The following is a 16,514-nucleotide window of genomic DNA, read 5'->3' on the forward strand; positions in this document are numbered from 1 at the left end:
CAATGCCGAGTTTGCGATCTCAACCCAAAAATACCCCAGTTTTACAATACAGTGTGGCCGTTAAATATAACTAACGACTTGTAACCAAACTTATTCTGTTACATAGACGCCTGAAGACGGCAAAACAAAGCAAACCTCGGCGTTAATTCTGTAAACATTGCGAACGTAAAGCGAACACGACGGTGTCGTAAAAATGCAAGATGGCGGCTGCAATGACAGGACGTGGTGAGAGAAATGCGGCCAACTTAAACACAAATTTGCCATTAAATGACACTAACAACATCCGCTGACGATATTTTAACGAATCCATTCTTGTTTTTAGGCATCGCTTTTATTAGGAATATATCTGGGGTGTTACACTCAAGGTAAGATATCAGTCGAGCATCGTAGGTATGGCTGACTTACCTCTGTCACTGCAGAAGGACAAATAACTGAAACCGGTTGCCTACGTTAGCTACTTTTATGCCAATTATGTTGCTCTGAAGTTATTTTTGCATGATGACAATATCGGTATTGTTGTTAACACACAGACATAATTAGAAACAGCAAGATGGGATTTGAATTACGAGTTAAAGGGACATTTACAACGTAAAGGGACGTTGTTTTAGCTTAGCACGATGGGTGAATCTGTTGACTAGTTCATCAAATCAGTCGTATAAATATACAGAATTTGTATGTGTACATCAACTTGCAATGGCCGTTAAGTGTGTTGTTGTTTTATCTATGTAATGCTAACCTATATCTTATTTACTGTGAAGAAATCTAACTCAGCTCGGCCCTTCTACTGGTTCACATTTTAACTGTCACCGCAGAGTTAGCTGGGCTTTGTTATGGTCTGGTGACAAGGCTCAGTTCACAGTGACTGCAGCATTACACATAGACATCTGAATGGCAGTTTTTAGTATACACAGAGAGACAGGAAGCAACATGTGCAGAGATATTGTGTATCCTGGAGTTTGGAGGACCAGCTCTGAATCTGTATTGCCGAGGAGAACATGTGTTCTTAATGCTGAATATTTTGGTAGACACAGACCTGCAGCACCTCTCAGAGGGCAGAACTTGGAATAGCTGTTAAGGTCACATTTGATTGTATCTGGTCTTATGATTTTCTCTTTGTTGTACAATGATTCAGTTGATAATTGGTGAGAATCTATGATGATTTGATGATCTGTTGATTCTACACCTCAGGTTTCCATGAGTGAGTGTCTGAGCTGGTGCAGCCCGCACATGCAGTCTGATACTCTTGTTTCCCTTTTCCTCTACTTCTCAGCAGACTACAGGTTCTGGGTGGCAGTCCACAGCAGCTCTCATGTCTCCACACCAGCACTACACTAGAATCAAAAACCTGGGAGAGGAGGAACAAGACGGTGTATCCACCTCAGCTTCCAGATGAGCCTCGCAGACCAGCAGTGAGTCTTTCTTCCTGTTGATAACATGAAGTGCAGAGGGAGGGGAGAGTTTGGCCCACTCAAATGTCACCTATAGGAACCTGAGTTGTTATAAGGACTTTTTTTGTCCTAGTGTAAACCTTCAGACTTTGTTGGGATTTCTAACCATAAAGTTATGGATGGATATGTATGTGTAGATATGTTATATATGAGCTCTCTGTATGTTTACACATTGTAAAAGTTGGTCCTTGACTCCACAAAACATCTGAACACTGGTATTTATTTTCCACAGGAGATCCACCACAGTAGGAGGCAGATTAAGTACAGCAAAGACAAGATGTGGTACCTTGCTAAAATGGTAAGACCTGCAGCAGAGATGATATCTGTATCTAAACCATGAACAGCATCAAATTGTAGCACCTTATCATTTCTGTCCACTTGAGTGAGTTATTTTTGCACCATTAACCTCTGAAGCTGCTGCTTTTATATCATGAACAGTCGGCTGAGAGGAAATTTAGAAACTTGGAGGAAAATAGCTGTGGTGAAGAAACTAACAAGGGTTCAGGATATTTAAATAGGTTGTCAACACATCTCAATGTAATGTGGTGGAAAGTCTGGTCATGAGCCAGGGTGCAAGTGATAGTCCTGGAACATTTTAAAATCATTTCTTTACATGGTGAGATTTTTTTGACATTATCTACTGTGCTTAATTGATAAGAATGTAGCATTTGCGTATCGTGATTGTCTGACATTCTGTGTATTTTGATCTGAATCCAGAAGATTTAATTTCAATAAACATTTTCCAATATCAAGATGACAGAAACTTGTTGGCCAGTGTTTGTTAGTTTCAGTCTGTTGTCATAGCTGTTATGTTTATAGAGCCGCTGTTGTCTGGGCTGACTACAGCGTGGTGCTGCAGATTACAAGCGGCTTCCTCAGGCAGTGCAACATCCCCTGCTGTCCTAACAGCTGCACAAGAAAGGCTCATTTTGTCGTTTGATCTCACTGTTTGTCCTCCGTCACAGATTCGTGGGATGAGCATTGATGAGGCCATTGCCCAGCTGGAGTTCAACGACAAGAAAGGGGCAAAGATCATGAAAGAGGTTTTAATAGCACTGAGTTGGAATTTATTCATGCATTATTTTTTATTTCATCCTCCATCCCGTCTACACTAGACGTTTATGGGTGAACATCACAGCTCTTTGTTTGTTTGTTTCAGGTTCTTCTTGAAGCTCAGGAGATGGCAGTCAAGAATCACAATGTAGAGTACAAGTCCAACCTGTATGTAGGTGAGTCTCTGTCGCACTGAGGCACTTTCCTGCAGCTGGATGGTTAAGTATTAACAAGTACAGCCTCCTTTATACAGCCCCTTTTCCACAGGTCAAAAAACCCACTAACATTGGGCTGTGTCAGCAACGAAAAAAGGCACAAACAGCATTCATTGCAACTGAAGGATCTTACACGGAGGCTTCAACACTTAGAGGAGCGCCAATGTTTTACCAGTTTGCACAGAGGCTTGCAGCTCACTGTTTTTCTCCAGTGTCTGTGTCTTCTGTAACTGCATGTGGTTTACATTTGCAGTTGTATGTGTGCGTCCTCTCTGGCAAACTTGGCTGGGAGTCTAAAAGGACTCAATCACCTTTTTTAGCAGGTTTATTTGTGTTTAAAAAAACAGCTTAAACTCACTAATGTCAGTGTAAAAAGGTTGTAAATGTCAGTCTTGTGGTCTCTAGTGAAGGTGGAAGCTAATGTGAGTTGTTGCTACAGGGCTCTGCTCAATGCACAATCTAACGAGTAAAGTCAAATGAAACAATTTTGCCTCCCACAACTACTCAGTAATCTTATAATAGTCATCACATGCTGTCAGCCATTGTGCCAGAAAAACGTATTTTTTAAAGCAGCAGTTTTTATTCAGAAGCTGTTCAGAGTGAGTCATTTATGTGGAGTTGCAGCTGTAATTACAGATAAGCCTAGAGTCACTTCCTTTTTTTTTTTTTTTTTGACCTGTCTCCATTCAAAGGCACCTCTACAGAGTAAATGAGTTGCACTGTCCCTTATCGCTCTCTTTCTGGTTTTCTCATCCACTCTTTCATTACACTGTCCTCCACCCCCCACCCCGTCCTGCAGCTGAGTCCTTCTCTGGCAAAGGGAGGTACCTGAAGCGGATCCGTTACCACGGCCGGGGGATGTTTGGCATCATGGACAAAGTTAACTGTCACTACTTCGTCAAGCTGGTGGAGGGCCCGCCACCCGAAACAGAGCAGAAGCCGACGGGCTTCGACAAGGCCAAGGAGTACGTCCAGAACCTCAAGAACCGAACCGTCATCCACAGCCTGTAGATCATGTGACTGGGTCCTACTTCACATGTACTTTTTACTATATGTCCCTGTGTGTATGTGTCATTTGAAATTTGTAAATAAAAATGATTGCATGGATAATGAGACGTTCTAGCATTTATCTTGGAGAAAACTCCATCCTCATATATAATAACATAGTTGGAAGGTTATAAAACGAAGTGAAATGTATGCAGGGACACAGCTTTAGTTCTTGGACCTTTAAGCTTTGGGCTGCATTTAACACAATTTTTTAAAATCAGGTAAATAGATCTTTCAGCTGTGCAGGTTCCTGAGGCTGCAGAGATATTGAAATAATGAAGGATTTACACATAAATAAGGCTGAACTGACAAAACACGTGGGATTTTTGTTGTATTTATCATTGGGAAATTCCACTGGTCAGCTACAGTATGTAAGTGTAAGTGTTTTGTGCGTAAAATGTGTTGATATTTCTAACAGCAATTAAAAAAGAAATGAAAAACATTCTTTTAATGAATATATATAAGCATAGGGATGAATTTATATGAAACTGATAGAGACTGCTCTCTCTCTCAACACGCTTGTCATTATCAGCTGTCGTCAGGTGTTTGTATAAACCAATCAGATTTCGCCACAGTCTCATCCAGCCAACCACGTTGTCGCTGTCACACTTTACTCCTCTCCTCTCCTCTGCTGTCAGCTGCTGTCAGCCTCTTTCAAATATGATGAAATCAGGATGGGGTCTAATCAGCACTCACATCTCTCACTTCTCCTCTCTTGTTTTGCACATGGCAGTAAAGCTTTATTTGAGTGAAGTCTCTCCTGATTGAAACAGTGGCTGGTGTAAAGACCGTTGCAGTTTGCCACCAGTTTGCCAGTGACACTCCATCTACAGCACCTCTCCCTCCACTGCAGCACACGGCCCCGCGGCCAAAACACCAAACAGGTGCAGGCGAGGCACAAAAATACCTGACTCCACCTTTAGGAAAACACTTCCATGCCACACGCCCCCACACAAAAATGGAGTCCCAGGTGTGTACCTGTCAGCCTGTCACTGCCTCAGTGTGATGGGTTTTGTAGTTGTGTTAGGGTGACAGCAGTCACCACAACTCCTCCCCTGAGTCCGAACCTGTCAGCCCCACTGTTCTTCATCCCGTCACTTCGACCGCAGCTCTGCCTGCAGACATTCTCCGAGAAGTCGTCACAAAAATGCAGGAAACAATGAGATGGAAGTGATTGGCTTCGCTGGGAGGCTTTAGTCTGAAGGAAAGAGGAAGTTTTGAAAAAATGTGATTGCAGAGACATCAGAAGTCTTCTTGCCCCCCTGACTATTACTAACAGAAGTACAGTTAGAGATACAACAGTAATTTTGTTGTTTAACTGCACCTCTCATTATTTTATGAATGTTTTCCTGTATCTGAGGATAGACATAATTTGCTTATTCATTTAATTTGGTTTTCTTTCAGCCTCTTCTTTTGTTGCGTTCGCATTTAAAACTCCTACAGGATGTAATTATGTTTCCTTACTGTGGTGTCTTTTATGTCTTCATCTATTTATCATTTGCATTTCTCAGCCTAATAATTATTATCTGTTATTCTCCCGATAAACTGAATTTAAAGGAAAACAAAACATCTTTAGGCGAACAAACCTTTTAAATTTGTATTTTCTAGATGTCAGAGTGTGTCAGTGTTGTTAGGGCCCAGAGCTTTGGTCTCTGCTGTTCCTAATTGGCCTTTAACATCCTATTCCTGATGTGAGTGATCCAACTTGTGCGTCTACCCGTCACTACCCCTCCACCCCCCCACCCCACCAAAGCCCTTGTCAGCTCCAAGCAGCTTTGAGTGTATTTTCAAATAAAATGCCATATGCTGGCCCCAATTTCAGCAGACAAGTGCCCTCAATCTCAGGTTGGAGTCTGGCGCGGTCCCACAGCACAAAGCAACACCAAGTTCTGGAAAAGAGCAAAAGGCTTCATCTTCCTCCTTTTTTTTCTCCCTTCATCTTCACCACCCAACTTTTTCCCTTTCCTTCTGCTTTCCACCTCCCTGAGCACAAACATGCTGAAACAATTTAGTAGAATATTTATTATTTTCAATCTACAGGTGCACAGTTGGTGCTGGGGTAAAAGAATAAGCTCTTGCCTGTTACTAGCAGGAGCTAGCAGGTTGCTGGTTTTATGCTCCCACAAACACAACTGGCCATTTTGCAGTGGGAAGTCGGTGAGGGATCATATCATTATCGTCATCATCTGCACAGCAGGTGGTTGAAGCAAATACTATTGCTGACCAGGTGATAAACTTAAAGGTCTCATCTTGTATAGAATGATATTTCCATGTATTTTGATTATAAAGCAGGTCCAGGTTCTATATTAATACTGTGAAAGTATCATAGCCTCAGTCCACAGAGAAATGTACACAGCGCCACCCACCTGGACCCACCAACCAACCTTGCAGGATTTGGTTTTTCTGAGTGTTTACCTAAAATCTGCTGTATTTTTATTCAATCATTCAGAAAACAGTCAGTCAATCAGGGGAGAGGCTCATAGTCTCTCCTCTGATTGGCTGACTGCCCTGTTGTAACTAGAGCTCCAGACAGAAGCCTGAGCGAGGAGATGTATAATTACACTGAGATGGGTTGTGGTTCTTAAAATCACAAATATATCTTCTGATGGAGATCAACACTTCAGATAAAACACTGGAGATGTGTAAAATATGGGACCTTTAAGGGCCAAACCAAATGTTCAGTTAGTTTTGGTCTCTCTCTTTTCAACAGTAGTGACAGGTTCAGCCCAGCTTGAAAGATTCTCCCTGGAGGACTCACTTTTGCAGGCCGGATCCTTTGGAGGATCCATCTTTTTTTTCTAATTTAAAAAATGGGACACGGTGTCATTGTGAGTTAAAAAATGACTTTTGAAGTCAATCTCTTTGGTTTGACAGTGAACTTGCTGCTGGGCAACTAATTAACCAAATGAATCCCTTTACACAGAAAACATTGCTTTAATTGTTACAATAGACTGTAGCTACAGTCCAAGTATGGAGTCTGTCTTGGGTTTTTCTGGAGGTGGAGTAAAAACCTTAGGTGAAAATCCATGGAATGATTGGTTAGTGTTCCTTTAAACACACTGAGACTAATTGCAAGATTGAATGGATTGATGAAGTCAATGAACTCAGCAATGATGCATTCAAGGGCACTGACAAAAAACAACAACAAAATACTGCACTGACTTTTGTTTTCCATCTCCCCGACTATAATCATGAAAAGACAGACAAAAACAAACACACACACGCACGCACACACACACACACACACACACACACACACACACAGACACACACGCACACTTGTGTGTGATGTCTCCACCAATTAGTCTGCATTGTACAGATGACTGCCTCTGCCCGGCGGCGATGGACACACAGTTACACGCTGAGATTGAAGTGAAAAATGTTTGGCAAAGCCTCGGCCAATAAACCTGAGAGGTTTGGGGTCCATCTGGGCTTTCTGTCAGATAAAAGCAAGATTCTGTGAGTCATGTTGGTGAAGGGGCAATACCACTGATTAATGGATGTTACGATACCGTGCCATTTGTGCGTGTCTTTGTGTGTGAGGGAGTCATCGGCCCGGTGAACAAATGTGTGTTTGTCTCACTCGGTTGTAGTCTTAAATTAAATTTTTCATTAAACTACAGTGAAGGAAAATTAGATCATTTTAATGGACCATACCAGGGTTTGTGCATGATTTAGCAGGTTTACATCATCATTTTGCCAACAGTGCCGCTGTATTTAAAAGGTCCTATATTTCACCCTTTTCAGTGTTTTATCTGAAGTGTTGATCTCCATCAGAAGATATATTTGTGGTTTTAAGAACCAAAAACCACCTCAGTGTAGTTTTACATCTCCTCTCTCAGGCTTCTCTCTGAAGCTCTAGTAACAACAGGTCTCCGACTGTTTTCAAAGAGATCAAATCAAAATATAGCTATGTACAGTCTGAGTGTTTATTATTGTAACCTTGACAACCAAGGTCCAGTATGCCTGCCGCCATTCAGGAGACAATATGGATCATATCAGTTTGGAGGACTGGTTGGTTTTTGCACCATCAGCTGTCCTATAAAAGCAAAAATGCAAAAGAAAATAAACAAAAATAAGAAATCATGAAAAGATTTCTTCTATAACCTCCACACACACACACACACACACACGCGTGCACACACACACGCACACACACGTGCAGACAGCCTACTGTAAGTACATGCAGAAATAACACACCGTTTTCTCAATGCAAATGTGTTTTGCCATGAGTCATTGGTGCAGTGAAACATTTATTTTCCTCCACTGTGGTTTCATGAGAATTAACATAAATAAATCATCAAAAATCAGACAGTAAGCTTCTGTCCACCTCTTTTGCACCCCCCCACCCTCCCCCTCCCAACACCACCACCCCTCTCTGCAGGGGTGTTCAGTGGTTACATGAAGTGAATTATGCATCGTCTCTTTCCAAGCATGAGCTCATCCACCAACTAGACAAGAGAAACATGCTATGAGTTCTGGGAATTAACTGCAACAAAGACTCAAATACTCTGGACTTTATTATTCATGACGGGTGAAACTGTGCATCGAAAATATTCTGTAGACAAGCGCATGCTACACTGCACAACGCGGGCCACCACACACACACACATACACACACCTGGATAAAACAATGGGATGTCATGATGCTTCCTTTCATTTGTTTTTAATGTCGCTTGTCGGTCATTGTGCTGGGCGGCCCAGAGGAGGCTCCGACTGAGGAACAAATAGAAATCAGAAGCCAGTTTGTGCGGGGAGTGCCTCAGGGTGTTATTCATTTCCTTTTAACTTTCCCATTTTATGTTTCTCTCTCTCTCTCTCTCTCTCCCTGTCTCTCTGTGGTGGCAGTGTGCAAAGGACGACAGCCACAAAATGGTGTTAGCTCCCAAATGAAAGCTTCGGCACAAACACCACAGAGCAGGCTGCCTGCTGGCCGGCGCTGGTTGCTTTGCCCTTGAGAAACAAATCCAGACACGAAACACTTTGTTAGCTCTCTGGACAGCCTCCAATAAAGCTACATTCACCTCCTTTTCCACCTGAAAAAGCTCACAGTCTTTATCTGTCTGAAAGGGACGCATCTGTTTTTAACAGAAACCAGAGGAAGGTAGAAGCAGAAATGAAAGTATGTGAGTCTGCTCTTGTTGCAGTTCAATCTTTTAGGTTTTATTGGTAAGAACAATAGCAGGGTTTATTTTAAAAAGACAACACACCATTTCAAATCTTTCGATCCTTTCAATCTTTCGAGTGTTACAAATGGCTTGAGAGGTGGTTGTCAGAGGTTCATAGCTTCCTTCATGAGATTGGTCACCTTGAATTCATTTTATCCACTGTCTGTCTGGATGTCTATCCATCCATCCATTGTCTCTTACCAGTGTTGGTCAATAATAGTGATATATAAACAATAGAACTATTTGTAAGTTTTGCTACATAGCCAACATTAGAATTAGCAGCTGTCTCCAGCCTTTTCTTTCAATTCAATTTCTATAACTTCTTTTCTTCTCCTGAAGTTAGCATGCTAACCAGCTAGCCCTGGCTCAGTTGGCCTTTCCGACACTAAGTTGTCATGAACGGGCTCTAAGTTTGGACAAAGAAACAGCAAAAGTAATTCATTAAAGTAACTCATTTATATAACTAAACCAAAACAGGACATTTACAGTCAGTAAAATCAGTAGTGTATGGGAATGCAGTGTGAGGACAGTGTTGAGTGTAAAAATGAACCAAACAAATGAACCAAACAAAGAAGGGACATTGCTGATGGGAGAGAGAGAGAGAGAGAGAGAGAGAGAGAGAGAGAGAGAGAGAGAGAGAGAGAGAGAGAGAGAGAGAGAGAGCAGCTTTTAAAAGGTTGCCCAGCCCACAGCCCAGGTGAACCACCTCTGGCTGACGACCACTCTGCCTGGCTGCTTCCTGAGAAGGAGGAGGAGGCAGCGCTGCTCAGAGGGTGTATTATAACCTCTTATCTCTAAACATGAAAATGGCTGAAAGTCTCAGCAAGGCTGGTAAGTAAATAGTTGTTTATGCAAATGTTGTTTATGTAGCAATTGCAAAACTTACAAATATCTCCTTTATGCTCTCAGCATTGTGCATATGACGATAACGGCCCTTGGTATTTTCTCAAAGGCAGTCACTGTGTTGGACATGCAAAAAGTGAAAGAAGGGACCTTAAGAAACTTACAAATATTGTTGGACAATGTTAGTACCCCTGTAATTGTACCTCCTCCTCTGTCAGTACTGAGATGTTTCAAGACCAGATGGGGCATGCAGTCTCTCCCTGAAACTACCCTGTTGGACTGAACCAGCTGTGATACCTCCTGGGAAGTGATCTGAACTACCCTGAGATGCTGAACCTACTTTCAATTTCAGCAGCTGTTCTACTCTGCATTTGCAAGCTCCTCGCTCTCCACTCCACTGATACAGCACCGTACTCTCATCATACTGTCAGACTCAATATGATTGGGTGCAAAAGCTGGTGGAAATTGATGCATCTTTCATCTTCTGTCTTCTCAAAACCTGGATCATACAATACCCACAATGCAACTTGACCAACACTTATGTGCATGATGTACATGTATCACTCACGTATCATGTTTACTTTTGAACTAATCGTTCTCTCAGGCCTGGGTCCCCTCCTTCAGAAACATTACCAATGAGAACACCACCAAGAAGATACAGATCAGTAGAACAGCAGATCTGCGTTCCAATCCTCCAGCCTCCCTGCTCTGCTTTGTGTTCATGCTTTGTTCAAGAGACACAAAGCCTGAGTGCTGTTCTGCAGCTCCCATGTGTGCTGAGTGGCACTGACTGCCACAAACTCTTTCAAATGAACCTCAGAGAAATGAGACAACCAAGTGCCTGGAGGTAATGTATGATTCTGTACTATATATAAAAAAAAAAAAATAAAAAAAAAAATGAATTGAGAGCAGATACACAAGATCCAGCAGCTGAACTAACAGGATTTAAACTTTGAAGAGATTAGTGATCAATATTCACTTACTGTATATATCTGTCTTTCCCTCTGGCTCTACTCACGATTCAGATGCTAATATTAATAGCACCTGGTGTTCAGATTGGAATGTGTTAGCATTATTGATGAGTGATAATTTCCATGTTATCAATAATTCCCATGTAGGTTTTCATGAGAGTAATTGCTTGGTGATGTGTGTCCTGCATTCTCAGTGACACTGGGTGTCACTGTTGCATCACATCTGAATCCTCCTGCTCCAAACTGCATGTCAGAGGCTTCAGCTGAGGACGGCACAGAACACTGAGGACGGCTTCCCTTAATGTGTCTGCAGACTTCTCCAACGGATCACATCCCACATGAAACCTCAAGCCCAGAGACACAGAAAACCAATCTGACACAATCCTGCTGGGTATGTGTGCGCTGCATGTCTTTCAATTCATCAAGATGAATTTCAATATTTCAATTCGTCACGCATGCTGCAGCTCTCAGCGCGGAGACGTGCAGTGCAGAGACGATGTGCAGCAGGCTGTGAAAAAAAAAGTACTGTTAAAGACTGTTACAGTAAAATTGACTTTCTGTAATTCTGATCCTTTGCTTGTGCATTTCAATATTTCATTACAGCTGTACAATAGTTAATCAAATGTCCAGGCATACAGCCCTGAATGACAAACGGTACTGCATTTGCACTGATGCCAAAACCTCAGAGTGATTCGTCACTCGCTCGAATCCATCTAAAGCTGAGTGAAAATGTAAAGCTGAGTCAAATTTTGCAGTGTCAAAGGTGCAAAGTCAAAAATATGAGACAAATAAAGAACTTTGCAGCACATGTCCCACCTCTGGGCCAGATGTTTCTATGCACAAACAGCAGCTGGTATATTCCAAATGGCTGGTGATGTGCGCAGAGGGTAAATTTCCAGAACAAGTTCTTGTGAAGAAAAAGGGTTGAAACAGTGCATAGGAGAAGCTGCCTTTGTTATATCTTCACACAAACTCCTTAAAACTTTCTGGAAAGTGGAGGAGGCATAGCCCCCAAAATTCTGAATTACACTCATTGTCATTCGGACTCATTTTAGCTGTTGAATAAAGGTGTAAAAACTGGGTATATTCTCAGACTTTGAACCTGATGAAGAGCAGCAAAGATCAAATTTGACAAAACTGGGATTTACTGTCATGAAATGTATGTGTCAGCTGACAGTTTTCTGATTGATCAAATGAAAATGCGACAGATTTCAGGTAAACGATCAGAGAAACCAAATCCTGCAAGGTTGGATGGTGGGTGCAGGTGGGCGGGGCTTCTGTGAAATTTTGTCATAATTGCTGTGTGAAGTCTTGAGTAATGGCTAAACATTTGTTTTGTTAGGTGACACTGACCTTTGACCGTTGACCACCAAAATCTAATCAGTTCATCCTTGAGTCTGAATGTTTGTGCCTAATTTGTTTCCGTCAAGGTGTTACTGAGATAACACCATGCATGGTCAAACCAAAAATCTCACTTTACATAATATGGGACCTTTAACAGTCTTTCTCCAACATTGTTTATCTCTAATACAGAGACAGAAAAAGCAGAGTGCCACTGGTGATACTGGTGGTCATCTCCAATGGATCAATGTAAACATAAACAGAAGAGTCATTTTTTAATCCAACTGGTTTTGCTGTTGTGGGGTAAAAATTCACAGCATCACCCAGGAACCCATTTGATGGTCAGCAGTAGAGCCCAGCAGGGATTACTGCCAGAGAACGATGACACAAAGGTAAGGAAGCCAAGCAGGGGCGTTGTAATCACATGATATGTGCATTACACCACTGGGCCAGGTTGGATTGAATTATCTTACTTGTATGATTTCAACTGATGTGTTGTTTTAGGGCAACACACTCATTAAAATGAGTTTTGCCACTGTCAATGTTTGGAATACAGTTAAAAGCAAAATATTACTCCAACAAGTAAGTGAAGATCAGCTGAAACAAGTAAGCTTTTAGCTGAATATAAAATCTGAATGCTGATGATGGCCGTCACAGCTGTGTGGTTGTTCAAATTAAAACAATATGCAGCCTCTCCAGCCAATCAGAGCTGAATATTCTCAGTGATCATAAATTAACGTAACTCTGCCCTGGTCCCAAACAGCTCTTTAAACGTGAAGCACACGGCTCCTCTGTGAGGCTCATTCTGTCCTGATCTGTACTCTGTGTTTACAGCGTTGTCAGTGTGGCAGTTGCACCTTCTCTGTCACCTGAATTAAGGACCAAAGTCAGAAGAGCCCACGTTTGTTTCTCACCGTCGCCGCGGGGAAAGTCACCTGATGCCCGGCGGCGCTGGAGCACAGAGGCTCTCCACTCATAAAACGGCCCATAAACACAGAAACAATCAAGGGAGGACCAGGCGTGTGTGTCTGATTGTATACTGGGTGTACAGGTCTACTGAATGTGTGTGTGTGTGTGTGTGTGTGTGTGTGTGTGTGTGTGTGTGTGTGTGTGTGTGTGTGTGTGTGTGTGTGTGTGTGTGTGTGAAGGCCAGGTGGAACATAACTGCCCACCCCCCTGCATGAAATTCACTAAAGCTTAACGTTAACTCTGTGCTGAGCCAAACCTTCTTTATTAACAAGGAACATTGCACCTCTATCCAGTTAATGAAATATTGATTTGGAAATTGTATTGTAAGACGATGGAAAGCTTTTAAAGCGCTTAGTGCCTGTGCTCAGAGCCAACTTCATCAGTTATTATTTTTTAATGGTATTATTTGAAAATGCTCCTAAAGCAGAGAGCAGTTTTCTCCAGGCTTGTCGTACACTGTGTCCATGATTAGCGTCATATTTCTGTACCCAGGGAACTCAGGGCCACAAATGCCTGCATATTTTTTTTTAATGAAAGACGTTGGCATCAAACTGAGTTTCATAATGACAACGACAGTGGGACATTGCTGATTTAATGATGTGTTTGTTCCTATTCCAGTCAAGCTGTTAAAAAAGAATTAAAAAAAAAGAAAAAAAAAAAAAAGGGAACAAGTCACATTTCCGAATGTAGTTCACAATCAGCGACTCAGTATAATGGGATTGTGTGTCTCTGGTGTCCGAGCTGGGCCAACCTCATGAATCAAAAATGACAAAAATTTGAATGTGTCTGCACTGTAGAATCCATCTGTACAGTACAGATAAGAAACTAATCCAAACCAAATGGAAACCACTTGGTGCTTGAATTTGGTTATTTTGGTATCTGTGTGGAGCAGCAGAGTTGGTGAACCTCATGACTCTAACTGTGAGATAAAACTAACCACTAAATAAAACCCAAAAAAAGTATTTACTGTATGTGTGCATATGAATAAGAAACTACCCCAAAACTAACACATACTTGCTCAATACTGTACGAGTCATTTCCAGTGTTTATCATTTATTTACACTATTTTATACATATTTTTTATTGCACTAACATCATCTCTCATGCAGTTAATTTTTAATATCTATTTTATAGTTATTTATGTTTGCAGTTATTTGCACTCGTAATGTCATTCTGCCATGTTTCTGTCATTCCCATTTTAACATTACAGTCTTTGTTTTGCACCATTGTCGATTTTTTTTGCATTGTTGTTGATTCTTCACGTCATTAGGTGCATGAACTATTAACTTGCTTAAAGCTCAATTTGAAACTTCAAAATGAATAATGAAAATACATGAATTTTCAAAAAAATGTTGCAAAAAAATGTATACGCTCACATGAGGTGGTTTTTCAGAGCAATATTTCACTAAACGGAAAAAGTTTTCGCATTCAAGTGTTGGCATTCAAGTCTGCCCCAGGGAGGCTGGAAGTCAGGTTTAGTTGAAACAGAATCGAGACAGGAGAAAATGCAGCTTTATTTGCCAACATAACTCAATACAGACATGTTGCAACTGTGTTTGGTTGACTTTTCTTTAAAATTGCTAGTACTTTGCGCAAATGTACAATGGAAACCCAGCTAATATCATTGTTTTTCATTTTGTTTTTTCATGATTTGTACAGTTTGTCTTGCACTAGTTGTGTGTTCTTCTTTTGTGTATTTAGTGTGTTTTTTAATGTCTATTCTATGTGCCCTTTAAATTGCCCCATGGGGACAAACAACGTTTCTGAACTGAAATGAATTGTTTTCACCTCGACTGTATTTGAATGGCTGCTCAGACATAGATAGATTTCAGAGCCTTGGCACACAGACAACCAGCGTCACCACTAGACGAAACTGGAAACTAGAGGTAACTGGGTGAACTGACCCATGTGTCCTGTAAAGTTCACCTACAATACTTCACTGTGAAAAAAAACATATCAAATACACCTGTAAGCAAATGATGTTGTATCACACACAAACATTACAAAATTGGCACTAAACAGCAAAATACCCACCTTGATGAGCACCTGCGAGCAAGGATTAAGTATTTATGTTTTAATCCACCAGGATAAAGTATTGGGTAGATTAAAACAGCCTTGTGGCCTGGATTGATGTGAGAACTGAGGATGAACCCTCCCTGCTTCTGGGCTACTCTGAACCATCAAACTCTGTGCAAGGCAATCAATTTGTACAACATGACAAAATTTATAGTTCGCTTTTATGTAAATCTATCTTTGACTACATCTCAGTGGTATGAATCCTTTGAAAAGAATAAAAAACATATTTTTTCACTCTTGGTTTCATTCCATCAGATACACTGATTATCTTTTGAGAGTTGTGGGGGAGTGGCGTGAATCTCAGAGAGGTTGCCAGTCCATCAGAGGGTGGGTGTAAAAGCCTGGGTGAAGAATGTACAGGTGTTTTTGTTGATGTAGCGCTTTGTGATTACCTCCTGTTTAATTCTGCTGATGTCTGCAGGGATGCTCAAAAGAAAAAGAAAAAAAAAAAAGAAACACAATAATGATCAGCAAGAGCAGCATCGGTCACCACAATGTCCGAGATGTGGAGACCACTGGAAATAATTAGATCTGATATGTACGCCTTATTATGTGTTGAATTAGTTGCATGCTGGGAAAATCCAAAGTCATCCAGGGTGTGCAAAAGTTCTTTAGCTCTGTCATCTTTGGGATTATCACCCACTAAAACAACACAGTTAAAGTCAATACACACAGCAGACAGTAGTTTAGCAAAGTCAAAAGTTTGCACTGTATTTTGGGAACCTGAAGACAGTTACTAATATTACTCCACAGGAGGAACTCAGCTGAAGGGCAGCATATTCAAAAGAGACAAACTTTCCATATCCCAACGTCACTGATAAAATGGAAGTTTGGAGGAGCTGACCTGGATAAGGGCTTTTCATTAATTAACAGCGACTTGCCAGCCAACAAAAGCATTGTCTGACACAGTCTGAGGCTGTCGCACAACTGGAGTCAGATTAGATAAAGTAGCCGTGCGCTCTGAGTACACCTTTGTACTGAGAGGCAGCTGCCTGGGGTGGGCCGTATCATCAGCAGTGGGTCCAGAGGGAGACATAAACTGAAAGGGAGTGGGGGGGGTGGGGTTAGGACCCTGTCGGTCCAAGATGTCCCCGTAATGCTGACTGTGGGGAGACTGTCCTTGCTTTGTTTGGATAGGCGGGAACTTTTTGGGGCCACATTCTAACATCTCATCAATCCCTTTTATCTGCATTCTTAGCCAGTGTGAGCTATCTCTGAGAGCCGAGGAGGGGAGGGGAGCAGAGGGCCACAAATGATACATGGCGTTGTCCTTGTTGTGCTGGGTAGAAAACAATGAAGTTGTTTCCCCAGATTTTGCTGACCCTTTCCAAACACAATCAGTGGGGTGCTGGAGGCCATAGGTTAAGTTGGCAGAAAGCCCGT

General features: G+C 41.6%; 1 protein-coding gene and 1 long non-coding RNA gene across 3 annotated transcripts; both read left to right on the forward strand.

The window, feature by feature from the left end:
* Positions 1 to 110: 110 nt before the first annotated feature.
* Positions 111 to 3,826, forward strand: mrpl22 (mitochondrial ribosomal protein L22). 2 transcript variants are annotated; one of them, XM_071505848.1, is made up of 7 exons: positions 111 to 225; positions 323 to 365; positions 1,271 to 1,409; positions 1,681 to 1,746; positions 2,414 to 2,491; positions 2,608 to 2,677; positions 3,516 to 3,826. In XM_071505848.1, exons 1-7 carry the CDS (start codon positions 201 to 203, stop codon positions 3,725 to 3,727), a joined length of 633 nt encoding a protein of 210 aa, XP_071361949.1. In that variant the 5' UTR covers positions 111 to 200; the 3' UTR covers positions 3,728 to 3,826. The 2 variants fall into 2 exon arrangements, with proteins under 2 accessions (XP_071361949.1, XP_071361950.1); XM_071505849.1 differs by having other exon boundaries at positions 131 to 225; positions 1,274 to 1,409.
* A 5,815-nt stretch (positions 3,827 to 9,641) lies between these two features.
* On the forward strand, positions 9,642 to 15,307 carry LOC139637556 (uncharacterized). The gene is made up of 5 exons (XR_011694608.1): positions 9,642 to 9,762; positions 9,993 to 10,621; positions 10,893 to 11,136; positions 12,404 to 12,478; positions 12,921 to 15,307. It is a non-coding gene; the product is annotated as an uncharacterized lncRNA (long non-coding RNA).
* The last annotated feature ends 1,207 nt before the right edge of the window (positions 15,308 to 16,514 follow it).

This window comes from Trachinotus anak, unplaced genomic scaffold (assembly GCF_046630095.1).
Source record: "Trachinotus anak isolate AG129_WGS33_773 ecotype Australia unplaced genomic scaffold, CSIRO_AGI_Tana_v1 ptg000020l, whole genome shotgun sequence".
NCBI lineage: Eukaryota > Metazoa > Chordata > Actinopteri > Carangiformes > Carangidae > Trachinotus > Trachinotus anak.